The 26,178-nt window shown below is 53.3% G+C and overlaps 11 protein-coding genes across 11 annotated transcripts; 6 read left to right on the forward strand and 5 right to left on the reverse strand.

Annotated features, from left to right (window-relative positions):
* Positions 1-1,366: 1,366 nt before the first annotated feature.
* Positions 1,367-3,001, forward strand: M409DRAFT_26199 (glycosyltransferase family 4 protein; the record flags this gene model as incomplete). Its single annotated transcript, XM_033808003.1, has 1 exon — positions 1,367-3,001. One exon carries the CDS (start codon positions 1,367-1,369, stop codon positions 2,999-3,001), a length of 1,635 nt encoding a protein of 544 aa, XP_033664479.1.
* Positions 3,002-5,553: 2,552 nt separating this feature from the next.
* On the forward strand, positions 5,554-6,132 carry M409DRAFT_57472 (uncharacterized protein; the record flags this gene model as incomplete). The annotated part of the gene is made up of 1 exon (XM_033813640.1): positions 5,554-6,132. The coding sequence occupies one exon, from the start codon at positions 5,554-5,556 to the stop codon at positions 6,130-6,132; it is 579 nt and encodes a 192-aa protein (XP_033664480.1).
* Positions 6,133-6,713: 581 nt separating this feature from the next.
* Positions 6,714-7,490, reverse strand: M409DRAFT_57473 (uncharacterized protein; the record flags this gene model as incomplete). Its single annotated transcript, XM_033813641.1, has 1 exon — positions 6,714-7,490. The coding sequence occupies one exon, from the start codon at positions 7,488-7,490 to the stop codon at positions 6,714-6,716; it is 777 nt and encodes a 258-aa protein (XP_033664481.1).
* Positions 7,491-9,311: 1,821 nt separating this feature from the next.
* On the forward strand, positions 9,312-10,723 carry M409DRAFT_37216 (glycoside hydrolase family 5 protein; the record flags this gene model as incomplete). Its single annotated transcript, XM_033810692.1, has 3 exons — positions 9,312-9,429; positions 9,472-9,543; positions 9,597-10,723. 3 exons carry the CDS (start codon positions 9,312-9,314, stop codon positions 10,721-10,723), a joined length of 1,317 nt encoding a protein of 438 aa, XP_033664482.1.
* A 354-nt stretch (positions 10,724-11,077) lies between these two features.
* M409DRAFT_57475 (uncharacterized protein) lies at positions 11,078-12,915 on the forward strand (the record flags this gene model as incomplete). The annotated part of the gene is made up of 4 exons (XM_033813642.1): positions 11,078-11,535; positions 11,590-11,765; positions 11,980-12,059; positions 12,412-12,915. The coding sequence occupies 4 exons, from the start codon at positions 11,078-11,080 to the stop codon at positions 12,913-12,915; spliced, it is 1,218 nt and encodes a 405-aa protein (XP_033664483.1).
* Positions 12,916-13,384: 469 nt separating this feature from the next.
* On the forward strand, positions 13,385-15,169 carry M409DRAFT_68492 (uncharacterized protein; the record flags this gene model as incomplete). Its single annotated transcript, XM_033817864.1, has 3 exons — positions 13,385-13,439; positions 13,547-14,319; positions 14,372-15,169. 3 exons carry the CDS (start codon positions 13,385-13,387, stop codon positions 15,167-15,169), a joined length of 1,626 nt encoding a protein of 541 aa, XP_033664484.1.
* Positions 15,170-15,298: 129 nt separating this feature from the next.
* On the reverse strand, positions 15,299-17,625 carry M409DRAFT_26205 (uncharacterized protein; the record flags this gene model as incomplete). Its single annotated transcript, XM_033808004.1, has 2 exons — positions 15,299-16,061; positions 16,118-17,625. The coding sequence occupies 2 exons, from the start codon at positions 17,623-17,625 to the stop codon at positions 15,299-15,301; spliced, it is 2,271 nt and encodes a 756-aa protein (XP_033664485.1).
* Positions 17,626-18,009: 384 nt separating this feature from the next.
* Positions 18,010-19,686, reverse strand: M409DRAFT_68495 (uncharacterized protein; the record flags this gene model as incomplete). The annotated part of the gene is made up of 3 exons (XM_033817865.1): positions 18,010-18,840; positions 18,893-19,110; positions 19,674-19,686. 3 exons carry the CDS (start codon positions 19,684-19,686, stop codon positions 18,010-18,012), a joined length of 1,062 nt encoding a protein of 353 aa, XP_033664486.1.
* A 53-nt stretch (positions 19,687-19,739) lies between these two features.
* Positions 19,740-20,153, reverse strand: M409DRAFT_57478 (uncharacterized protein; the record flags this gene model as incomplete). Its single annotated transcript, XM_033813643.1, has 1 exon — positions 19,740-20,153. One exon carries the CDS (start codon positions 20,151-20,153, stop codon positions 19,740-19,742), a length of 414 nt encoding a protein of 137 aa, XP_033664487.1.
* Positions 20,154-21,741: 1,588 nt separating this feature from the next.
* On the reverse strand, positions 21,742-24,824 carry M409DRAFT_57479 (glycoside hydrolase family 31 protein; the record flags this gene model as incomplete). The annotated part of the gene is made up of 2 exons (XM_033813644.1): positions 21,742-24,686; positions 24,740-24,824. The coding sequence occupies 2 exons, from the start codon at positions 24,822-24,824 to the stop codon at positions 21,742-21,744; spliced, it is 3,030 nt and encodes a 1,009-aa protein (XP_033664488.1).
* Positions 24,825-25,169: 345 nt separating this feature from the next.
* Positions 25,170-25,903, forward strand: M409DRAFT_68497 (uncharacterized protein; the record flags this gene model as incomplete). The annotated part of the gene is made up of 6 exons (XM_033817866.1): positions 25,170-25,186; positions 25,245-25,275; positions 25,333-25,376; positions 25,429-25,532; positions 25,586-25,716; positions 25,772-25,903. The coding sequence occupies 6 exons, from the start codon at positions 25,170-25,172 to the stop codon at positions 25,901-25,903; spliced, it is 459 nt and encodes a 152-aa protein (XP_033664489.1).
* Positions 25,904-26,178: the final 275 nt, after the last annotated feature.

The raw sequence follows: 26,178 nt of genomic DNA on the forward strand, positions 1-26,178 counted from the left end.
GCAATCGATTAGTGACCCTTGTTGCTGGTGGCTATGCTGTGTTCCCATTCTCCGTCAGCCTTCTCGACGTCGATTCTGTGCCTTGGCTCGCCATTGCATCACTAACTCGCCAGCGATCATATCCGTATCTGCCTTGCATTTTGACAGTCGTTTGAGCGTTTGAGAGATACGAATATGCGACAGCTTTGTTTCATGTTCTAAATCACATCACTGCTCTTGTATTCAACGTCACGCATCCTCTTTAGAGACAAGTCACAGATTCACTCCGGGAATTGGAGCCCAAAGATCAACAGCTCTTCCCTTCTTATGTTGCTCCCCACCCCTCCTGCTTTTAGTATGCGATTGATGGCGCATTTTCAAAGTCGAATAGGTATCGCGTGACACGGGATGCCAATGCTGTGAAAGTACGAAGTCCAACGTGCGCGAGATCGTATGCGGTGGATCGGTCTCGAAGGTCTTGTAGGACGTCACGGAGAAGTCTCGATTAGACTTGAGTCAATGTGACTTGACGCGATACTTAACACAAGCGAAGGCCCTTAGCAAGTGGTACTCCTCATGCTATACGTATCCTGATGCCATCGGAAATTGCTTGACAGTACGATACTGCAAGACACATGGACTGACGGTCATGCAGTAGGGGCTGTACAGGCCATGCGACTGCCGACCGCGGCAATGCTGTCCTCGTGATCGGGCATGAAGGCGGTAGTGTGTGGTGATGGGGACGAAGATGGGGAGATTGATGGGCAATTTGATGGAGGCCGTCATCTGGCGGGCGGCGGGTTGCCCTGCGTCGGCTGCTCCCTGAAGCGAGGGCCAATCAGGAGTCAACGTGCGCCATCCGGCGATCAACGTCTGGCTGGCGGCAGGTGCGACAAAGAGACGCGACGACGACCTCGTGCAGCAATTGATGGACCTCGTGCGCTGCTGCTGACCGACCGCCGCCGCACCCTCACCGAATCTACGGCTCAACTGCGATCAGTCGAAGAATGCGCGCCCGACGACGAGTATTTGTACCGCTGGCCACGCCCGGTTGACAACGTCGTCTGCCTCCGCCGCCCATCGCCATCGCATCCTCCAACCGTCAGCGCCTCGTACGGTCAGGCACGCTGATCGCAACCGCGACGCACACTGTTCCGTCCACCGCCTGATTGCGACTTATTATCTCCCGACCACTCCCTGCAGCCGTCCTCCTCCCTACTGTCTACCTGCACTCACCCACTCACTGCTCGCCAACCCGCGCGGACGAGGATGTTGTGACCGACAGAGTCCAGCAAACGACGTCGCATTACCCGGCTTCATTCACCCACGTCAGCCTTACCGGATATAAGCTACCGCGCCCAGACACCACCCCCAAAACGCCACCACTATGGCCGCCCTGAAGCAACCACACCGACCTGCGCCGCCTATACCGGACACTTCCGACTTCCCCGCCGAGCTCATCGGCAAGAAGGTGCTCCTCGCCACCGAATCTCTCGGCCCAGTCAACGGCGTCAGTAGAACGACCCAGAGTCTTGTCGACTACCTCCGAAATCACGGTGTCCACGTCGCCACATGCGCTCCCTACTACAAGGGCCAGCCACTGAACCACTCCTACGAGCCAAAACCGGAACGAACGCCCATTGTTAACAAAGAATGGGTCCGCTCAATCGAAGCCAAGTCGGCGTCTTTGGGTTCGCGAGCTATTGGCGGCGCATGGCTTTGGCACTTTGATCGCGAAGACCAGGCTCAGTCGCAACCTCTGCTTCAGGCGCAGAAGCCGCCTCTCTTCAATCGCAAAAGCGACGATGCTAAGCGCAAGATTGAGATGAACCGACTGAACCGCATCAACCCGGAATTCCGCCTCCAAGGCTACCCATTGCCATACAACCCAGATTTGACGGTCGCCTACCCTTTCCGACTGGGACGAGTGTATGACAAGTCTTTCAAGCCCGACATCATCTACCTGGCCAGCCCAGCGTCTGTCGGATTTCAATTCCTCGTCCAGTTGCGACAGCTGGATCAGCCACCGCCGACACTGCTCAACTTTCAGACCGATCTGGCTGCATATGCAGGCATTCTGTTTGCGCCGCCAATCGACCAGTATGCGGTCTGGCTGCTTCAGATCGTGCAAGGCTTCTTGTTCCAGGCAGCAGCAGTGCACACCATCTTCTACCCATCAGCTTATGTGCGACAGTACATGGTGGATGCCGGTGCGCCAGCTGAGAAGATGATCCAGCTCGGACGTGGCGTCGATACTGAGCTTTTCCACCCTGGTCGACGAGAGGAGTCGTACAGACAGCAGATTGCGCCAGATGGAGAGATCATCTTCTGCTGCATCTCGCGCATCGCTCCAGAGAAGGGCTTCGAGTTCTTGGCCAAAGCTGCCGAGAAGCTGAGCGACAGCGGCCTCAAGTTCAAGCTCCTCATCGTCGGTGGCAACAAGAACCCCAATGTCATGAACGAGGTGCGCGGCTACTTCAAGAACATCAGCGACAAGGTCTTCTTCACTGGCATGCTGCGAGGTGTGAACCTGGCTCGTGCTTATGCTGCAGCCGACGTCTTCCTCCACTGCTCCATCACCGAGACCTTTGGACTGGTCGTCCTGGAGTCGATGGCTTCTGGTGTGCCAGTCATTGCTCGTGATGAGGGCGGCCCATCGGAAACTGTCAAGCATGGCAAGTCAGGATACCTTGTGGCTCCTCATGACTTGGACACCTTCGCCGACTATGCTCGTGAGCTTGCCACCAACGAAGAGCTTCGCAAGGAGATGGTCGTCAACGCTCGCCAGCAAGCGCTTGATACCACATGGGATAAGATCAACAACAAGGTGGCCCTCCAACTCGCCGCTGCCTTGCGATCACACCCTCTCAAGACATCCGAGCAAAAGGAGCGAGAGGGTTTTTACGCCACATGGGCCAACATGGCGCGAGTCTATCTCGCAGTTGGCATTGTCTGGATTTTCTGGTTTATCGCGGTGATACCCATGCTTCTATGCGGCTTTGTCCACGGGCTTTTCAAGTGAGCGATGCCGAGCATCAGGCTTGCAGTCGACAGAAAGCATTAATAATGAGCGGATGACGTTCTCGCTCTCAGTACACGAAGATGATGATACGAGGTTGGACGATGGGTTTGGGAGGGCGAACGGTTGCAGATTCAACAAAACAAGCCTCGAGCTTTGGGATAAAAGGAACGACGTAAACTGTGATGATGGGCATTGGATTTCCTTTGAAGATCACTTGAGAAAGAAGAGAATCGGTCACTTACGGATTGTGCATGTGATGTTTGCAAGTCTGCTTTCTTACCCCAGAGCAACGAATCCGACCGCATCGACGAAGCCCATCCTAAACATCATCAGCCTGCCCGAACAATCAGCCCCAAGCGACACGCGCCGAACTTTCACCATACCAGAAGACAGCACCCAACAGCAGCCTCCGGCCCACACGCAGCCATCCTCGCCAAGTGCTCCAGATTGCCCTCGCTACCAATCGTCAAGGCCTTCAGCGTCGTGCAAACTTGAGAGCCATGTTGCCATTTGTCTGATTGAAACTACTCGCTCCAGCGTGGCATTTGAGTGAATCAGTACTAGACGTAGAACAGATAGAGAGAGACAGGAGGATCAGAGACGTTGTTTAGACCTGGTCACCTGACATAGTCACGTGCCAGAATCCTTCCAGATCCGCAGGAGCGATCCTGCCCAACCCTCACCAAACACGACGAGTCAAAGCCCACCTCATCAATGTTTCATCCTCCTATCTTGTCTCTTTTCTCATCTCGACAAAACTATAGTCGACTCGCGGCGGCGATAACTGATTGACTTCGCACCTTCCAAACTGCAGTATACCGAAAATGATCTCACCGCTTTGTGCGAGACGGGATGTCCTTGACCTCGGACGAAGTGGCTTCAACACGTTTCGTGAGCGCATTGGTTCGGAGTCGTTTGGCTGAGGCACGCGGTGGATGCGAACGAAGATCGAGAATAACGTGGGCAGTCAACAAGCAGGACGAAGCAAGTTTTTGGACTGCTGTTCGGCTTTTTCCTGGCCGAGTCGCGAGCGAATACCCCTGTCTGGGACCATGCACCTGCGAACACGGCCTCCATCATCATCGCCATCCACCAACGAAGCGAAGCTCCTTTCAGCCAAACTTGGCTGCATCATGCAAGCTGCGGACAAGCATCGCTTGGGTTCAGCTTAGGAGAATTTGTCCTTTCTGGGCGACGAATTGTGGGTGCAGCACGACGACACCCTTTTCTCTGCTTGAACGCTGTGCAACCACCGCCACCGCACGACTGACCCAATGGATGGCGACAATATGCGCTTATTGCTGTGTGGGTGCTGACTGCAATAACAATACACATTCCAGGAGTCAGGCCATTTGGAAGCCTCTTCTCAGGACCTCTGTGTTGTGGTGTTGATGCCTCTCTCTCTCCCTCCAAGCGACGCACTTCGGTTCTCCAACGTCAAAGGCCGAAGATGCTTGCCCGCACGCTCCCACACTCCACGCGCTTGACGATGACACCCCAGTCGGTCTCGCCGTCGTCTAGGATATCACCATCCATGCCTGCCCGGGAGGCCCCACCGCCCTACGTCTCACCTTCATGAGTCGCCACGACGACACCTGCATCCACCCGCACATTCCATCAGGAAGCGTGCTGCTGCTGCGCAACTTCCACAAATGGTCAGCGTCTGGAAATGAGGTTGCAATCTCAGGCAGTGTCGCGAACCGACATCTTGATCGCTTCAGAATTGATTGCTGCGGCAATCGACATCAACATCGATCAGCAGGAATCTGGTACGAGGCTTTCAAGGCTGATTCACTCACGCTGGCAATCGCCCACGGAGAGGCGGACAGTACGGCTGAGATGCAATCTGCATTGACTATTGCTGACCTCCACCCAACTATCGATGCTGATGCATACCGCTTTCAGACGACACAACGCAGCCATACCCACGTTACTGGCCATGCTGTAGCTGAATTAAGCATCATCTTGGTGAGTGCTTTGCTGCACCGCTTATGCGGACTTGGCCACCCATCCTTGCAATCGTTGCTTAATGCGGAAACAATGCAACAATGGGAAGGAGGAGAAGTGGATCCACCGTCCTTTCAGGCCTGCAGCATGTCACCCATCACAATCTGCAGTAGTACTGGAACTAATGTATGCATCCGTGGACAGACCTTTGGGTGGTGGACGGTCAATCAGAAATCAGCCTTACTGGTACACGGCCCGCTGGCGGGCATGCCTTGTTTGCACCGATGCTGATCGGCCATGGGTCGGCATCATGATTAAGATGTACCTGTGCACCGCACCCTTGGATCTCCGGGTAATCTGCCGAGGATGGAGGAGACGCTCAGGCCTATGTTGAGCCCATAAAGCGCTCGTCGGCCCTGTACTTGCTTTGTGTGCCTGTCTCATCATCCTGCTCCATCGCCTGCTCGCTTCTGTGTTCGCTGTGCTTCTATCTTCTCACGCTCTCAGGTACGCATTTTCATGCTGTGATTCTTACTTTCCAAGACCTTTTCCTTGACTGACTTTCATCCAGCACTGTCAATCGTTACACGAACAACACCATCAAGATGCACGCCACCCTCATCACCCTCCTGGGCCTGGCGACCGCCGCCTTCGCCGACCAAGGCTACTTCTGCCTCACCGACTACGACGCCCAGCGCGTTGCCAACAACTTCGGCCAAACCATCGAAAACTACTCTGACGCCCTCGCCGACCGCGTCCTCACCACCGACTTCACCGACTACTCAGACAGCGTCAACGAACTCATCAACAACGGCTGCCCCAACGGACCCCAACCCCTCGGCTCCGCGACTTTCACCTCCCTCGCCGACTTCAAGGCCGGCCAGGGCGCCCAGCCCTCCATCCCCTTCCAGATCCTCAACGTCTGGCACAACTGCGACACTGTCACCGTCCGCTGGCGGTCCTCCAACCCGGGCACCGTCCAGCCCGAGCAGCAAGTTACCGGCATCATTGTCCTCGAAACGTGCCATGTCGGTGGCGACGAGCCTTGGTTGATCGATACCGTCTACTCCGAGTTCAACTCTGGTGCGTGGTTGTACGATTTGGGCGTATTCCAGCCGACGTGCAATGCCACGAGCGCCAAGTTCTTCAGGAGAAATGCGGTCTGGAGGCCAAACATGATCTAAGCGGGCTGAGGTGTGAAGGATGTGTGGAAATCGAGGAAGTTCGACAGTATTTCGTAGCTCTCATCATTTCTTATCGCTGAGGAGGAGGAAGAAAAGCAGCTTGTACAAGTTATCACTGCATCTGTTGTTACTGTTTCTGCGGAGCTGGATGGGGAAAGCGTGTGCTGTGTGTTTACTACTTCGATTCAGAAAAGGAGAGCAGATCTTAATGTTAGTTATTCCCTCAAGAAGGGTATGTGTCAACTGAGTTACTCTACGAACACTTCGGATCAATCATCGAGCAAATAGGGGAGTCGAATGGTTCGCTATTTACTTACACTTTTCCCTTCCAATTCCCCTTCTCACGCTAGAACTAGTCTATTAACTCCCACGTCGAATGCCAGCCCGAAAATGCAACCGCCAAATAAGGAGAAGACGTCTGTTAGGAACCCTTCGCCTCAGGAAGAAAAGAGGAAAGATTCCCGCACAACTACTACCATCCCCAGACAAGCAGAGATGTACTTATTCAACTGCAAGTCCTACAAATCCACAAAACCTCACCCCTTCCTCCCCCAAAATCTCATCACCACCACTCTCTTCTCTCAACCATCCCCCAACTCCCTCACCACCCAAACGCTCACCCCCACGACCCCCTCAAACGTCACAATCCTCCCCACCCCCCAAACCACCCCCCATTCCCGCCCGATCCACCCCAACTCCCCCGTCCACACATACAGCAGCGCAAAACACACGGCCGCGTAGACGGCATACACGCGAAACACAGACCAATGACTCAGGCGCTGCGTCGCGGGGAGAGCGGCGTGCCGCCAGAGGGGGTACGTGCTGAGGGCGGTGGTGTACCAGAGGGTGATGTCGATGAGGTAGAGGGTTATGAGGGTCGCGAGGAGGTTGAGGAGGAAGATGAAGGGAGGGTAGGTGCAGAGGATGTTCAAGCCCAACCAGAGGAGGTTTATGGCACAAGGGAGGAGGTTTAGGAGCAGGTCGAGGAGGGTCAGGAAGAAGGTGCTGAAGATTAGGAGGGAGGAGATGAGGCAGAGGGGGTTCAGGGCGTTGGTGTCGTCCATGTAGAATTTTATGGTGCGTTTGGTGAGTTTCTTTGGGCGCTTGTGGGTGGGGCGGTAGGGGCGGGCCATGGTTTGGTTTTTTGGATGGGGATGTGGATGGAGTGGAGGTTTGGTGGGGAGGTCTGAGGAGGAGGAATTGAGGATGGAGGAATGGGGGTGAAGCGTTTTGGGATTTGGTGTTGTGTTCGTGTGTTGAGTGTTATCGATTGGGACGAGTGAGGGTATTGTTTGGTGAATGGTGTGGGGACCTGACAATGTGGACAAAGAATCGGGAGAAGGCTTTGACAAAGACATTGTTATTGAAATGGAAGAAATGTCTTCATCCAAGACCTTATTCAGGTCTTTCTGTCAGGCGACGCTGAGTCGGGCTTGATGGCGAGGCTGAAGACCTTACGATGTCGAAGCCGCAAAAGCTATTATTATGAGGAGCGCAGAAGGTGTCTCAATTCAAGACCTTAGGTCTCAATTCTTAACCGACACCGAGTCTGAGAGGGTTGAAGACAAGGCTGAAGCGCGCATGTCATTTGGGTTAGACGAAACCTTTGGAGATCTCGCTTGACGAAAATCCGCGTAAGTCGCTATAATCATAATGACGTTGGAACCTTCCGAAGAAGATGGTCTGAGGTCATTTTCTTTGTGGGTTCAGAGGGCTGGACAGTCGCGAGAAGTGAGGCACATGGTGCTCATGTGTAACTCTAATAAAGAATGGCCAAGAAGGCTTGAGATGGCTCAGATGACGAGTAGAATTGAGGAAATAGCTTGAGACTTCAAGATATACCCAAATCGTGGCCCGGAAGCTAGAGGCTGGCAGTCGTAAGGCTCTGGATGTCTTGTGTCGGTGCTTGCCATCCGCAATTCGATCAAGGAGGAAGAGGCGTTAGCCCTCAGGGTCTTGATAGCGATCCTCTTTCGGATCCATTTGCTTTTCGAGGTCAACCCGGGTCCAACAGCAGTGGGCAACCTCAGATCCGCCGAGGCTGCGTTGAAGCCGGCGCATCCAGAGTAACATCAAATGCCAAGTCAGTAGCTGGCAGAGAATATTGGGGAGAAGAGAGCGTGTGCAAATCAAGGGGCAAATCGTTGAGTAAAGCTTGATTTCCTCGAGACGTCTTGCCCTTCGGCCCATGAGGTGTTTGCAGACGAGCGGTCAAGTACATGCCCAGGCCATCAAAACCGTGCATCTCCCGCCTTTGAACATATGCTGTCACTTATTTAATGCATAACTTCGGTGAGCGATGCCTCTCCAGCCGTCTTGGCTAGACAACAGGTTCGGCTACTGCTTACCAACGTATAAAGGGGCTCTCTCGTCCGCACAAGTGACCGCAACCGGAACGCTTGCCGCTGCTCGAGAGTCGATGTGGTTGCAATAAGCTTCACGAAAAGTCACAAGAAGATGTACCGTGCATGCAGGGGGCCTTAAGCCACTGTATTCTGCACGCCACCTCCATCTTGAACTTCCCAATTAGGAAGGTAGATTAGCTCCGAACTGTAGGTGCAAGCTTTCTTCCTCGGCATAGGCAAGAGATTTTGCAGGGACATAGCGCAGTAATAGGCCAGTTCAGATTGTTTTGTAGGTCACGAGCCCGGATTTGATCAGGAAGTAGGAAAGATTTTCATCCCACAGAATCCTTCGGGACTTTGTTATGCAAGATGGAAAGTCTAATGGCCGGGTGAATGGCTGCAACGAGCAGTCCTCTAAGCCCCTCCTATAAGGGCGCTCTGGTCATCAGACTGCTTTGTGAGTGTTTCTGTGCTGGACCAATGTTCGACGAGTGCCTACACATTAAGCTGTCCAGACGAGTGGGCCTGTATGCCGTTCGCACGCTTGCTACCCCTAGCTCTACTACTCTGCAAGTTTTAGTATCACGGAGTGTAACGATGCTAGGCGTTTGGACTCATTCAGGAAGTCCGTGGCCGGATGTTGATAGACGTCGTAAAGTCTCTCCAATGAACGTTTTCAAAGACTGGAGCCGTTCGATGAGGCCTGATTCAGGGGCGCTGCGTCGCCAGGTTCTTGACGTGGACATATATAAACAGCTCGAATATTCATTTATACCAGAGGACTGAGTCGATTCGTTAGTTCTGTCTATCTCATTCTACCGCAAAGCAGAGAAGATGAAGGTCATCTTTGGCCTCGTATTTCTAGCACATAGCGTTTACGCTTGGTTGCCCGGCATCGACCGCGATCTGGATGCTTTCAACACAACACACGTTTACAAACAGTTACAAGAACGTGGACAACTAACAACCCGATCAGCCAACTCATCCCGCTCAGGCAATTTCACGCAATACTTCGCTCCAACTCTTCCAAGCGGAGTCAGAAAGATTCGAGGGGTTAACTTTGGCGGTACGAAACAAGCTTGCTCGAGTCAATGACAGAAAGCTAATCTTGATATCAAGGCTGGCTAATATCAGAGCAATGGATGATGCAGGACGAATGGAGTAACACCATGGGTTGCGGGAACTCAGCCTCAGAGTTTGATTGCATGCGTGACCATTACTCGGGCGATCAACGAGAGACCGGCAACCAGAAATTCGAAGACCATTGGAGTTCATGGATTACTCCCGATACTGTCGACTCAGTCAACTATGTCGGCCTGAACACAATTCGCATTCCCATTGGGTATTGGTCCTACACCGAGATTGTTGATCAGTCCTCGGAGCCTTTCGCAGACGGCGATCGAATGCTGCCTTATCTGGACGCCGTCGTCGAAAGGGCCGCCCAGAACGGCATGTATGTAGTTATTGATTTCCATGGCGCTCCTGGTGGTCAACAAGAAGACATCTTCACCGGGCAAAACAATCACCCAGCAGGCTTCTTCAACGACTACAACTACGGCCGTGCAGAGCAATGGCTATCCTGGATGACAAATCGAATCCATACCAACTCAGCGTATCGTACAGTGGGAATGATCGAAGTCCTTAACGAGCCAGTCTCAATGCACGACAAGAACTCAGACGGAAGCAATCGTTATCCAGCTCCTGGCGAAGACCCCGGCCTAGTCCAGACATACTACCCAGCAGCCCTTGCGGCTGTACGATCCGCGGAAGACAACCTCAACATCGCCAGCTCGCAACGTCTACATGTACAGTTCATGTCTCAAAAGTGGCTGTCAGGGGATCCACGATCGACTTCAGCTGTACAGAATGACCAGATGACGAGCTACGATGACCACAACTACATCGGCTTCGCACTTCAGAGTACCAGCGATCAATACCAACTGATACACAGTGCCTGCACTGACTCCCGCCTCGTCAGCGGCGAAGACTTCCTGATCACCGGCGAATGGAGCATGACCTCAGGAGTTGACCCCAACGACAAGACCTTCTTCCAAAAGCTCTTTACTGCACAGCAACAGCTCTATGAGGTTCCTGGAATGTCAGGTTGGATGTTCTGGACGTGGAAGACGCAGTTGAATGATCCTCGTTGGACGTATTCGGATGCGACGTCTTTGGGCTATATTCCTACGAATGCGGCGGATTTGGATAACAATGTGTTTCAGGATGTGTGCAGTGGATATACATAGGTTGTGATTAGAGGTGTGGCGAGACGATGTCGGCGCTATAGTGTCTGCTAGAGGATCGTTTCGGAATCAAAAGGCTGAGGCTTGTCAAGCTGATGATTGCACAACCCTAGCTCTTCACCGAATCCTTCTGAAATGTGTTGCACTTGAGTGCATGGTTTTAGAGTAGTCCCGCGTTATGTCCGCTCCGCAGCAATGTCTTCTTCACCGTGGTTTCTCGCACAATGGAATGTGCAACTGGGTGACATTCACGAAACCATTCGTTAGAACGAAGACTTCACCATGGATTCTACGTCTGTGGTTTTATAAAGGCATCATATTTTTAGCCATGCCATTCTTTGTATTAGACTTGCCCTTATGCGTAATGCGATGTCCTGGACGAGAACGCCCCCGATCGAACTCAGACAGCCGCAACCACTCAGACAGCCGAAACTGCAGCCAGAGTCATATCCTGAGCAGCTATCAGCCTCAAGGCGAGCCTCCATAGAAAGATGGCTCGACGGGATACCTGAAAGTCCCGAGGACAGTGAGATCGTCAATGAACCGCCATCCGACATACAGTTTCGACAAACACGTCGAGAAAGCAATGAAACATCTGGAACGATCGATACGATTCATCCTGGATCGTCAGAATCCAACAAGCTCAAACGACACCGAAGCACTTCTTCATACCTCCCACGCAGCTTTCGCAGACGGCCCGAACTTTTAAAGATACCTCCAGATACCGATCCCCAAACAATCGCACGAGCGCCCTCATATGTCTCTCCGATGGAAAAGATCGACCTACTCCAAGAAAAAAGACGACGAAAAGATCTGTGAGCAAAGCGACAAGATCTTGAAGGACTACATCCGCCATCTTGTCAGGTCAGCACTGCAAAATCAGCAGCGAGCAGATCTCGCGGTCAATGGGCGTCGGTGGAGCTCGAGTCAGAGTATCGTCGGAGTCCCGCGAAGGTGCTGCGACAGATGCTGTTGGCCATGGTGCAAGAGATGAATGACGACGATCAGGCGATTGTGGAGGTCGTGAGGCCTATACGGGGGACTTGTGAGTGGTGGGAGTGCTCGATGTGTCGAAAAGGTCTAGAAGATAGGGGGAAGACTGTATAGACATCATTGTTTGCCGACCTGCCATGATCGAATGCCTTTCGGAGTGGCAACGTCATCGGTTCAAAAGCCAGCAAATTCCTGAGAGTCATTCAATAAAGCCTTAAATGATGAAAGCCGACCCAAAATATTGAATGCTGCTGTAAGTATCACAGGCATGTGTGTGACGCGGAGTAGACTAATGGAGTTTAACGCTGGGGAATATTTATCGCACACGTGCCGACGCTCGGACCAAGTAAGTGAATGAATTCAGCATGACGCAAGGTGCACGGACTTGCAAGCCACGACAAGACTTCCGCTTCAAAGCGAGATGCTGGCCTTCCTCCTTGAACGCGCAAGACACCAGTCCCTCGACTGCGAAGCATCGCCATCAAGTCGCATCTTTCGCGGGCATCCAGAATGCGCTCCATCAAGATGCTGTTCGCCATGCTGCTGTGCTTCTTCACGCTAGCGCTGCACACTGCGGACGCCCTGAGAATTTTTGGATCATCAGCAGCCGCCACTCTATCTTACATCGCTCGCCCGATACCTGCCGCAAGTTCCTCGACTCCATGAAGTCGCATGCCGCTGACATAAGGATACTTTAGTTCGATGCGACCGGCCCCCTGAGCAAGATGAACGAGCGCATTCAGTGCGTCAAGGTGCTCGCACACGAAGGCGTCATCATGTCGCTTTCCACTGAGGATTCCCGCCTCATCCTCAAGCTACACGATTCAATCAACGACCTATTCCGATTCTACCACGGAAAAGGCAGCAACGCTTGTCCTTTGGCCACCACCACCACCACCACCACATCCCCGCTTACCGTCGCCATCAAACACACAAGTCACGACCAAGACGTCTCCGATCCACTGAAAGGCTGCGACACGGACAAGCTCATCAACCTCATAGAGCGCCGACTGCTCGAACTGGTGGCAAAGGGACCTTCGAGGGAGACTCTGCGAATCCTAGCTTCGAGACTGTTGGAGGTTGTGGAGAAGAAGAAGGAGTACGAGAAGGCGGCTGATTGCGTGGATGATCCTGGAGAAGCTCTGAAGTCGATTCTGGCGGACTTCGATAGGGTTCAGGGACTGCTGCGGTATGAGTTCTGAAGAGAACGATCGAGAAGCTGGTATGGCTACAACCAGGGGGCAGCTGGAGGGCACATCAGAGCATCATGGTATAGACCACCCGCTCAATAGGGTACTTCTTCGTCAAACTCAGGAGCGAGAAAGAACTCACAAGTACGGGAGATGTCCTGTGCAGTTGTTAGCTTCGTCGTAGAGTATACATGTCTAAGTCGTACATCTAATATCTCTTTCCCCATGTATCCCTTATCAGTCAATTACCTGCTCATCACCTGACCTTTCTCACTACCGCAGCGTGATCTATAAAGAAATCTCATTCCACGAAGTGAAGTAGCAGGTATTCTCTTGGCCGCCCACCTCCCTCGGCCAACCTAGGTCAAAGGAAGCGGAGATCATTGCCCAGCGTCGCAGCGTAGCTTGCTTGGGTTGCATGCAAGATACATCCTTCGGGTCATGCCTCCACACCTGGAGATCTCACCTGTACAATATAGATATGTACCCGGACTTCATGTTACCCTCACAGATACACACTCTCTGTCACTCTGACGGTACGCGGCGGACAAGATGGACACCAAAGACCTCGAAGCCACCACCAAAACCGACATAACCACCACCTCCTCAACCCCCTACGACGACATCAGCCACCTCAAAGAAGATGCCACGCACGACGAGAACAAAAACATCGGCACCCTCGACCGCAAGCTCAAAAGCCGCCACATCCAATTCCTCGCCCTCTCCGGCGCCATCGGCACGGGTCTCTTCGTCGGCAGCGGCCAGATTCTCTCCCTCGCAGGACCCCTCTCGACCTTCCTCGCCTACCTCTTCACGGGCTTCAACCTGTACTGTGTCATCAACTCCCTGGGCGAGATGGCGACGTACCTGCCCATCCCCGGCGCGGTGCCCGTCTACGCTGCGCGGTTCGTGGACCCGGCGCTGGGGTTCGTGTTGGGGTATAATTACTGGTATCAACTCGCTATTGGGGTTCCCATTGAGACGACGGCGTCTGCGATTATCATTGGGTTCTGGCCGAATGGAGTGTCGAATGCGGTGTGGATTACGGTTTTGACGATTCCGATGATTCTGGTGAATCTCCTCCCAGTGAACTTCTATGGCGAGGCGGAGTTTGTGTTTGGAGCGATCAAATTGACCACGATCATTGGCCTCATCTTGTTGATGTTGATTATCGATCTTGGTGGTGCTCCTAGTGGTGATCGGATTGGGTTTAGGTATTGGGACCATCCTGGGCCGATGAATGAGTATCTTGAGACGGGGGCGCTTGGAAGATTTTTGGCCTTCTGGAAAGTCTTCATACAAGCGACGTTTGCGTATGGCGGCAGTGAAATGTGTGTCATCGCTGCCGGGGAGACGGAGAATCCAAGGATGAACATCCCCAAGGCTGTGAGGCGGGTGTTTTGGCGGATTCTGATTGTAAGTGGATCTCCTCAGCTCGGGAGTGTTCTGTACTGATGAGAATACCCAGTTCTACGTACTAGCCATCTTCCTCGTCGGAATGTGCGTCTCCTCGAAAGACCCACGCCTCCTCAACGCTATCGATCAAGGCTCTCCCGGAGCAGCAGCCAGTCCCTTCGTTATCGCCATCGTGAATGGAGGCATCCCCGCCCTCCCACACATCATCAACGCTGTAATCCTTTCCTCCGCATGGAGTGCCGGCAACGCCTTCTTCTACTCTTCCACGAGAATCCTCTACGCCACAGCACTAGACGGCAAAGGTCCCAAATTCCTCACCTACGAGCGATTCGGAGTACCATACGCTTGTGTCGCAGCCACTGCACTAATCAGCTTGCTTGCTTATCTCAACGTCTCGAGTGGCTCCGCGAACGTCTTCTTCTGGTTCAGCAACATCAGCGCTGTGTCTACGCTCATGGTCTGGGGTAGTATCTGCATCACTTACCTCCGCTTCTTCTACGGCCTGCGTCACAACAACATCGCCCGAACCTCATTGCTGTGGAAAGCTCCGTTCCAACCCTTCCTGGCTTACTTTGGACTATGTTTCTGCGCCATCGTCGCCTTCTTCAACGGATACGACGCTTTCTTCCCGGGCAAGTTCAGCGCAAAGACTTTTATTCCCCCTTACATCGACATCCCGATCTTTCTGGCGTTGTATCTGGGATACAAACTTGTCAAGAGGACGGAGATCGTCAAGCTCAAGGACATGGATCTTTGGAGTGGCAAGGCCGAGATTGATCGACAAGAACCGCTCTGGCCGGTGCGACAGCCTAGGAACTGGGTCGAACGAGTGTGGTTCTGGATAGCTTGAGAAGGGCTGTTTTGATGTTAGTCGTGCATCCGTCACTTGTGTTGAACATTCAGAACTCACCTCATTCTTTGCTGAAGCCTTCGACTGATACTGCGCTTGATCGTGAGATCGACATCCCACTTGCATCTCTCATACACTCGCCGCCGCATGCATGACCAAATCCGAACTATCCGTATAACAAACTGCAGGAGAAGGATCCATCCAGGAAGCGTTCGCATCAAAGTCCACCGTCCCCAGCCACTGCAAAAAGTCTGCATCATTGCCAATATTGGCGCCAAAATGCGTATTGTCGAGGAACTCATGGCCGGTATCTAGCACGACCGAATTTCGTGGCTTGGAAAGTAATCGATCGAGCACCTTGCGGATGGCGTTGAGGCCCATATTGCAGATGGAGTAGTTGCCCTCGTCTGGCCTCACGGACTCCAGCATGGGTACGAGCACGCAGAGTTGCTGCAGTGTATCAGAACGGGGGAGAGTGTCATTGGGATCATTGATCTGATCACGCTTCAGCATTTCCATGGCCAGGACACCAGCTGGCGGCACGGCATAAAAAGCCAGCATATCCGTAAAGTCAAGCTGGAACTCAAAGAGATAGTCTTTGATCCCCCAAGTTTTGAGCACCAGACTAAACAGACGCTTCGCCGCCTCTATCATCTTGCCCGAGTGGGTGCGGAATCGATTCACCACGGCACGTTCGATGAGGAAGTCGGCGTGCAGGGTCGCCACGTGGACGCTGAGGAAGCAGAGCACATCATGTGGTCGCCATTCGGTGCCACGACCTATCATGGGATAATGTGGATCATGTTTGAGGTTGGCTATGAGCTCTTCGGGATCCATTCGCGCGACCGGGGGCATGGCGGCACGGGCCTGCTTTTCACATGCACGAATATTGCTGTGAGGTTTTGTAGTCAGCCAAAGTATGATTCGGTTCTCGTAGTTAGCACTCACACTATTCGGGCTTCCATATCCTGCACATGGGGGCCTATGACAATTTCTAGGACATCCTCACGGATCTTTGCTCGCAAACAGGCAGCCTTCCGCCATGCTGATCGACACCGTTTCCTCAAGGATTCAGGAGCATAGCCATTCTCGTCAAGTTGTGAGAGTGCCGCTTGCACGTCGGACCAATTTGCGCAGATTTCCTCGTCGGTCAAATCATGTGGAGATTGTAAGACGGAGTAACGGTAGCTGATATGCGGCGGGCGGCCCATGAAGGTCGCCAGAAATTTGTCCATCAGGTAGACGGCATTGAACTGCCTCAGACGTAATTCGTAAAGGAAGAAAGGTGTGTGAGAATCCAGTTTTGTCTCGAGGTGAAGCCCCATCAGCACAACGTTATCACAGGATTCCCCCAACGATGTCCAGACCTCGCTCGCCGTGTCCCCATGCACAAAGGCGGTCGCGATGATCCTTTCGTACAAGAGTGTTGCAGTGAGATCATTTCGACTGCCACATGCTTTGGTCAGGTCCACGCATGCGTTGATCAGATGCAACATTGTCCTCATTAAAGTCTTCTTCTCCCAGGCACCATCGCTGGTCTTGAAGGCCGAGTCCCAACCTGGAAGAGTAGCGGCCAAAGCACTGACGATGAACAGGACCAGTCCTAACGTCTCCCATCGGAGGTTCTCTCCGGTGGACTGGAGTGCCCAGTCTCGACATGATGTGGTGCCCGTGTGTTGGAGTGGCTGCTGGGTGTTTCGCCAGATCATGTGGCATCTCCTCTCAAGGCGGTCTGGGCGTCTATCGTTCATCATGTCTTGTACGAAGGGAATCAAGCCATCCCGCCACACAAGATACATCGGACGAAACAGAACATAGGCGTTGCCAAAGTCCTCGAACCATCGATCGATGAATTCCTTGATCTTATCCATGTTCTGGAAGAACGCAAGCACCTCGGCACCAGAACGAGCATGGGACTCAGGTATTGACGTGTCACGAGCGAACGCTGTTGGGACAGCCTCCAGCGGCGGATTGATACCCATGCTGCTGTTGAGTTCTGCAACGACTGCTGACGAGCTTGTCTCCCCTAGGAAGCCTACGTTCCTGCCTTTCGAGGATGAAGGATTCGACGAGTCCATAAGAATCCCCGCTGATGGGACACTCAGAATTCCAGGTGGCCGAGGATCCAATGCTGTGGTCTCTCGACGAGCAGGCTGGGATTGGGGTGTATGGTGAACGGCTGGCTGCTCGTGCGACCAGTTGGTGCCCTCGTAGGACGTCGGCGGGGGTGAGGATACATCTGAGATGGTGGGACTGATCGGGGTGATGTTGGTTGATTTGGTCAGAGGTGCTGGGTGGTAGAAGCAGTTACTAGACGTCCCTCTTCGAACACATCGTCCGCAGGCTGGCAATCGATGGTCACAAGAGAGCTTGCGCTTCCGGCAAGGCTCGCAGCTTTGGAGCATTCCATTGCGCCGCTTCTTGGGAATTGTTCGCGAAACAGAGCCCGGAATCATGATGGCAGCTCTTGTCAAGCTACTTTGGGACGAGGAACGAAGAGACGACGTGATGTTTGTTTGGTCGTGGGCAAGGATTCAGCTCTGTATAGATAGCTCGGCCCTCGGACTGCTTTACGGACCTACTGCAAACGACATGGGCTCAAATCCTTCTGCAGCCATCAAGATACACTCGGAGCTCGGAGCTCGAGGATCAATCACTTCATACCGTATCGTCCTTGTCAGAGCAGCTTGGTGATCATGGTGAAGATGTGGTGCACAGAGGATGGCGAGTTCTGTCGATGAAAAAGAATCTCACAAGAACGATGTAGCTCGAAGATGGCCAAGAAAGAGACGTCAAGACTCAAGTGATGATATGGGATTCGTTCTCTTCCATCCTGACTCCTAACAAATCTGACTACTCTTCGTCAAACTCATCGCCTCAAGCCAAGAAGATGAAGACTCCCTGTCCCCCAAAGTCGGAACCTGAGAACCCCTCGACGTCCACTCCGGCTCAGAACTGGACATCGAAATCTCTGGTATACGCACACAATGGCTCGGTAGCTCATTGTCTTCCCTTGCTCCCGGAAACATCTTGACGACGAGGCATTTCAATGCCAGGAGGGACGCGCAGATTATGCCCACGTTGGCTTCCACAGCCGACCAGATGATGGCCCAGATGCCGGACATGATGTAGTCGCCGTTGGCGGAGGTGATGAGGACTGTTGCGAGGCGGGTGACGGAGACCAGGCAGACTATGAAGCCGAGGAGGAAGACTAGCATGGTGAGGAGCTTTTGTTTCCGTGGGAGGTGGAGGCCGGAGATGGAGGGGATGGTGAGGAGGAGTGTGAGGAAGTCGAGTCCGATGTTGACTGCTGCGACTGAGACCCAGTATGTCTGGGCGCTGCGGCAGTGTCCTGGGATTTGGGGGTCGAAGAGTTTGGCTGTTGGGTTGCAGAGGAAGATGCCGCCGAAGACGCCCCATAGCGTGGCTGGGAGGAGGGTGGCCATGAGGAGCCAGCAACACATGCGGGTTTTCTGGCCATTGACGACTCGTAGATATTGGACCAGGATGGAGGCTTTGGTGATGTTGACTGTGACTGCCCAGACGCTGTTCACGGCAACGATGAGCTTGGCGATCATAATGGTATCAGCTGGAGCTGCATTGCTGTTATAGGAACCGACACCATCATAGACAGCAGCGGCAATGAGGCCGGATTGGACCCAGGCGAGGATCTAACGAAATTTCAGCGGGCATTCTCTTCACGAGAGACTTGTCATTACTCACCAGAGACAGTAAGATGACATAGTCATCGAGCCCAATGATCCTAACGAGCCTGCTTCTCGTATACCATCGCAACACCACCACAATCGTGGCAAGAACGCTGAAGGCAATCGCAGGTCCAAGAGCAGTCCAGCCGACATCGCCAGCTCCAAAGTGTGCTGCTGTAGGTGATGCTGGTTCCGTGCTTAGGGATACATTATTGTCGACATGTTCTCTGAGATCTCTGGCGAACATGATAAGCTCCAAACATCAAAAAGTCCATTCCCGATGCATAGCAGCGTGGCCAACATATAGCATCTTGTCCATCAAAGAGACAGCAGCCCAGCCAGGTCTGCAATATCGTCAACCAAACAACCATCACCTCGCCAGATCGCTTTGTCCGACGTCCAGAAAGCAAGTCAAGTTCTGGAACTCATCGACGGTGGTGTGGAGTAGGAGAGGCCGTATAGGCCATTATCTGTACGCTTAGAGGCCCAGTCCATATAAAGTTTGTCGCCGAACCATGGAAGTATCCAAGCTGGACAAAGAAGCCAACAGGCCTCGGCGAGTCGTAAAGCAGTATGCATTGGCAAGTGATGTATGTTGCATCATCTTGTCCAGCATACTGAGAAGATGGCCACAAGTGAAGGCGACGTCCGTGGGAAGGTATCTCCAGTCAAGCCAGATTCATGGGCTTTGATGACGAGCAATAGCTCCCGGGTGCTGGGCATTCCGATAGCTGGACAGTCGACATGAACAGGATGCTTCTTCCCAAGGCGAACCCAAAACCACCCCCTACAGATACCTCTGTTCGTCATCGCCGAGTGACGCTCGCCGGATGCAAACCCCCCAGATACCTCGTCCCGGCCTCTCACCTACACTCACCGTCTGGCGGCGATGATTCACCCCCAACACCCCCCTCCCCATCCTTAACACCAGCCAAACTCCGAAAAAGCGCCATCTTCGTCTGCAAATACGCCTCGATAACAGGATCCTCCCCGGCCACTCTCATCGGACAAGTCGACTTGGCCTGAACGGAAGTTTTCCAGGATTCGATGGCGTTGAGTTGCCGGTCTCCTAGGTAGGGGTGATAGGAGGAATTGGAAGAGTGGGTGTATGTTGCGGAAGTTGTTGACTCTGTCATGGTGTTGGATGGGCTGCGTTGGAGATCTGGGCCGAGGGATTGGGTTTCGGTGGTGGAGGTGCTGGAGGAGTTTTGATGGTGGTGGTGGTGATGACGAGGTCCGCTGCAGTGTCGATCTACAGTTGAGGGATTCGAGGCCATGATGTGGTTGTTTTTATAGTAGTCGTCGGTCCTGACTTGAAATCGGCCAGTCACACGAGAGGGAGAAATCGATTTGTGGAATCGGACCCGCTAATATAAGAAAGGGAAGCGCCCTCGTGATGTTGATTAATTCCACACCACAAGACCGCCACCAACAACTGAGATTTGATGAGGATGACCGTGAAGTGGGGAGAAGGGCAGGTGTGAGAAAAGAGAAAGATGGCGAGTGTCTCACCACATACCACACCGGAGGCAAAGAGGACAAAAAGACGATACAGGGAGGAGCCCTTAGATAGCGCCATCATTCATCTGCATACTTACCTACCTACCTCCACCACTGCCAGGCTACATTAGTGTGTACAGGGAGATATGAGGTGATTCGGGTATCTGGCGAGAAGAGCCAAGCAAGTAATGGACCAGCGAATGCCGCATCAAGGCAATCTACGCCGCGAGCCGGCGTATAATCCTCGACACGAAGGAAAGCATTAGCATGTGTGGCTTCCTTTTCCGGGAAAAAGACCAGAATCTCCAACCTCAAATCCCAATGGACGGGACGCCTGAAACGAGATCTGACGCCGGAAACGATAAACGAACGAATTGGTAACGTCGAAGACGAGTTGGATGACAGGGAGGCACTGTATGTCGTAACCTCGCACCTGCACATGTGGATGATTTGACAAATCCTCGCGCCAAATAGGGAACGCAAGAGCTGTCTCCGGGAGTGGACCGGTATGGCGTGCAGAGAGACAACTCTCATTCAACGATATGGAAGAACGAATTTCGCGAGGCCGGATCTGTATGGATGGTTTTCCGGTGGGGGCATCCATCGAAGCAAAGCAGATGCGAGGTGAGGTGTGTTTTCGATGTTGCAGTACCAAGAGACCGGAAAAATTCCAAATCATGGTATGCAAGTCCTTCCTGCTGGGCGAACACGGCTGGAGGGCTGCTTCGAAACGGAGGACACCTTTCGCAAGTTTTAGGACAGATCCTTTCGCCGAGCATGTCAAATTTCCATGGCCGGTGAATGGAGGATAAGAAAAGTATTTGGGATGTCCACAGAATAGTTTGAGACCATCGATTGATGACAGACAGACAGACGATGCAGCACCCAAAAATAAGCTTTAAGATATTTGATATAAAAGACCCGGCCGAGGCGTTCGAGGGGAAAGGGCAAGAATAGACGACGACTCGCATGTGCTATGTTAGCCCAACGAGAGCCACCGTTTGACGATGGTGAGGCATAGTCAACAAAGTCGATGTGTTGATATGTTTGTGTGATGAGATTTCTGAAACGAGATGACTGTGGTGAGCTGTGGAATCAACACCAACTCGAACCAACACTTCCGTTGTTGTACGGCGAAAGATTCCAAACCGGCGACGAACCTTATCTCGGATCTTCTCGTCAAGACCACAAGGCCGCCACTGAACGCCATGGCGTGGTATTTAAGCACACGCGAGCTGCAGGCTGCCGAGTCCACAGTCAAGAGCATAATGTGGATGGGATGACCGTGGCTGTTTTGGGGGCGCTGGTATTTGGCGTTCATCAAGCTGCGAAGCGGCGTTTCATTTGTTATACCAACATCTTCAATCATGCAAACGATATCTTCCAGCCAGATCCGACCTGGACGGCTGGATCACGCACGACAGCCCACGCCGCCTTGCCCTCCGACTTGTCGTGGAAGTCGAGCGCAACCTTGCGTGTGGCTGCACTCTTCCCGCCCTGCTCCTCGCTCACCTCCACCTCCGTCTTGCCCTTCCACGCCGCAGGCGCACCTACGACAATAATCTTCTCCACACGGACCTTCTCCATCGTTTTCAAATACTCCTTGGTCTTCTTGCCGGGCGTTGCCAAGTCCTCGCTCATGAGAGTTGAGGTGGAGCTCAGGTATTTGAATTGTCGGTGGAGGTAGGCGCCTTCTTGGTAGTCGAAGCTCTCGCCATCATCGAGGTAGAGCGTGCCCTCTGCATCGCCGCTGTTTCCAAGCACGACGACAAGCGTCAGCGGGTCGTACTTCATCAGACCCGAGCTTCGGCGTGGTCGGTCCCGACGTGGGATGATGTGACCACCTTGCATGAGCAGTGGGATTGTTTCCAAAGGCGATGACAATGCCACCTCGCCTGGGCCTTCGTACGTCCAGAAGTCAAAGTAGTCATAGTATTTCCCCTTGTCGGCGAGGTAGACAGGAGTGCCGGGCTGATCAGCCTTGGTGACTGGCTTCGCGAGGAGGCCGAAGCTGCCGAGATATAGCTGGTCGTCGAGACCAAAGCCCTTCTCGTCTCCAGGGAACACGTAGTAGTTGGGCCGAACAATCGGTGCGCCGGTGGCATGTGACTCGTGGAAAGCCGTGTACCACGCCGGCAGCAGACTGTAACGCAATCGAATCGCCTGTGAGATGATCTCCGTGTACCCCTCACCTGCCAGATACGGCTCCCGGCGACGTGTGTCAATGTGAGCGTGAGCCCGCATGAACGGGTACCAGATGCCAGCCTGGTACCACCGAGTGAGCAGTTCCTTGTCGGGGTTGCCAAAGAAGCCACCAATGTCAGCACCTGCAAATGGGAAGCCGCTGATGCCCATGCTCAGCACCATTGGGATCGATGTTTGCAGGTGCGACCACTCTGCCTGGTTGTCGCCAGTCCACATGGCACCTAATCTCTGACTGCCAGCGAAGAACGATCGCGTGAGAATGAATGGTCTGACATTATGCTTTTCCTCTTCCTTGTCGCGAGCCAGAAGGGCTTCGTAGGTAGCGTTGATGAAGGTCATGCCGTTGATGTTGTGGATATCGCGGTGCTCCCAACCGCCGTGGTGGATGTTGTCCTTCGGCATCGTGGTTTCAGGTCCGTTGAAGACGGACGGCTCGTTCATGTCATTCCATAACCACGAGTTCTTGGCGGTGCCGATGAACTTGGAGTACTTGAACAAGCCAGTCCACCACTTACGGGCAGCAGGGCTGAAACAGTCCACCCAGTGGCTGCTCCCTGGCCAACACCAGCCTTCGTAGATGTTGCCATCCTTGTTCTTGACGGCATGGTCCTTTGATTTGAGTTCATCTACGACGCTATAGCCGCCTTCGTTCTTGATGTGAGGATCGATAATGTAGACCAGCTTTCGCTCATGTTCGTCAAGCTGCTTCTGCATGCCAAGGGGGTCGGGGAAAGTCATCGAATCCCACGTAAAGTACTTCTTGCCATCGGTGTACTCGATATCAAGCCAGATTACGTCGTACGGGATGCGGCTCTTGTCGAACTTGCGGTCGACATCCTTGACATCTTCGTCGGTCACGTAATTCCATCGACATTGGTGGGAGGCAATTGAGAAGTGCTGCGGAAGTTGCTGCGTGCCAGTAAGACCAGTATAGGCGCCAATGACATCCTGCGGCGTTGGGCCCAAGAAGACGAAAACATCCAGAAGTCCAGACTCGCTTATCCAGTGGGTGTTGGTGGTTGTCTGTCCAGTGATTCCCAGGCTGAGAGGATTGGCCGAAGTCTTAGACTTGGTGACATCGATCCAAGTCTCTGCGCCGTTAAGCCAGAACACACCCACCGTCGAGTCCTTCTTGTGAGCCTGCAAGAACGGGATGTTGCCGTACAATGTCATCGGGCTGTCGGTCTCGTACTCGAACACATCGGCGTTGTACATTCGGTATGGCTCGTCGTACTGGTTCGCCTCGTTCTGGCCGCGAGTCTCCTTCAACGCAAGAGGGCTGGTATGCTCAGCAAGTCCATAGACGTATTCGTATCCAGGGAAAGAGATGTCCAAAGCGACGGCTTCTGGGCCGCGAGGTTTCGAATCGGTGTTTCCACCAAACGACTCCTCCCACCAGGTGCTCTCATCCTCGGCGGCCGCCTTGTCGCTCTCAGCAACGACCGCTGCATCTCCAATCTTGCCCTCAGGATTGTTCGCATCAAAGACTTCACCCTCGAAACCCTCTGGCACGCCCTCTTCTCCTTCAGCTGGCTTCGGTGCTTCCTTCTTTTCGATCTTCTTCCGCCAGTGTTCCACGTTGAGCAGTCCACGTTCATTGAGCTTGATCTGAGTTACACCATCACGCTTGAACTCGATGCCCAGCGGTGAGTGCCGAATGATGGCCTCGAACTTGCTCTCTGGGCCGTACTTGATCTTGGTGGTGCCCTTCTCGCTGTCCTTGTCGATGGCTGCTCCAGTACTGACTGTAGTTCCACCGACAATCGCCCATTGCTCAGCTTCGTTGTATCTCTCCTTGCGAATCTTGGCATCGTGTCTCAGCTCAATCTTGCCCTTCTGACGCTGCTCTTCATCGACGGTCACGCGAGCCACTCCCGATTCGTAAAAGGCAACCTTGATGGGTAGACGGATCTTCTGGTCGGTGTTTATGATGTCCTTGTTGACGATTCCAGTGAGGATGCCGTCGTTGAACTTGATCGTGGATCGTTCGAGGGTGTAGGGAGACTCCCATTTGGAGGACTTCAGGGCGGTGTCGGCGTATAGTCGGTTGCGTTTACAGAAGCCTGATTGATCGCAGGTCTTGAAGTTTTCATGCTTTACACTCACTAGCAGATGTCAATAAGTGTATATATAGCATTTGAGAGTGATCTAGGCTTACCGGCCGGCGTGATAAGTGAGCATATCGCTATGAACAAAAAGAGAAGGCTCGTCCAATTTTTGGACAAGCCATTGAACTCCGTCATGATGCCTCCCAGCAATTGTCGTCTTGTAACGACAGTGGCATGGAAATGGAAATGTATCTGGGGAGTGTTTAGAAGCCAATGTCAACAGTTGTATGCTCCGTGTTCCGCGCTGGGTTGGCCGAAAGTCGTGCTCCAAAACGAGGGGTTCACACCAAGTGAATGCAAAGACTAGATCCCGCGACTTCTCTGACTCAGTGCAGCTCGGAGCCCCTGCATCTCCCCACCAACGGCAACTTTTTTGAAGCGATGAGCAGTTCACCGCCCATATTCGCCAAACTCCAGCCCAAAGACCGCTCCGCCCTCACCACCGTCCTTCACAACAAACAACAAGAAGAGCAGGACAAGATGACTTCCGAGCAGACGTAAGCTGAGCAACATCAGAAGAGAATGGATGCACACAGGATACTGAGACTCCCACAGCTTCATCGCTGTCAAGCCAGACGGTGTCCAGGTACGAGAATGCAGTCCGACTGCTCGAGCTGGATGGCAACACTGACAGCTCTCGCAGCGTGGACTCGTCGGTGAGATCATCTCCCGCTTCGAGAAGAGAGGGTGAGCATTTACCACATACCACCCAATGGATCCAATGCCTGACTATTACCAGCTTCAAGCTCGTGGCCATCAAGCTCGTCACCGCCTCCAAGGAGCACCTCGAGAAGCACTACGCCGACTTGAGCGACAAGCCCTTCTTCAAGGGTCTCGTCACCTGTATGTCGACTCGATAAGAAGAAGCTGGAACTCAGACCACTGACAATGCGTAGACATGGCCAGCGGCCCAATCGCTGCCATGGTCTGGGAGGGCCGTGAGGTCGTCAAGACCGGCCGCCAGCTCCTCGGCGCCACTAACCCGCTCGCCTCCTCCCCAGGCACCATCCGTGGCGACTTCGCCATTGTAAGTCATGCCCCTCTCATACGAAGCATGATAGATCTAACACTGCCTGTTCCAGGACGTCGGCCGCAACGTCTGCCACGGCTCCGACGCCGTCGAGTCCGCCCAGAAGGAGATCGCCCTCTGGTTCGACAAGAGCGAGATCAACAGCTGGAAGCAGGCCAACCACGAGTGGGTCTACGAGAAATAGATGCATGATAGCAGGTCCAAGACGTGAAGGAAAAGCATAACGGCGCGGTGTCTGGGATAGAACGGACAGTCTTGCGGTTTCACATCATCGCGACGGATGCAGATGGCTGTACGACGTACGGCTTATCGAAATAGATGCTCTGAAAGCAATGAAAAGTTTGATGACAACGAATACGTACCTCCAGGAACCTGAACCCAACGCCAACATCGTGAAAGTAAAGTTTACACTCTCAGGCGCACACTCCACGGTCCATCGGTGCAAAGAGAGTCGAATGG

Source organism: Zasmidium cellare (genome assembly GCF_010093935.1).
Source record: "Zasmidium cellare ATCC 36951 unplaced genomic scaffold M409scaffold_30, whole genome shotgun sequence".
NCBI classification, from domain to species: domain Eukaryota; kingdom Fungi; phylum Ascomycota; class Dothideomycetes; order Mycosphaerellales; family Mycosphaerellaceae; genus Zasmidium; species Zasmidium cellare.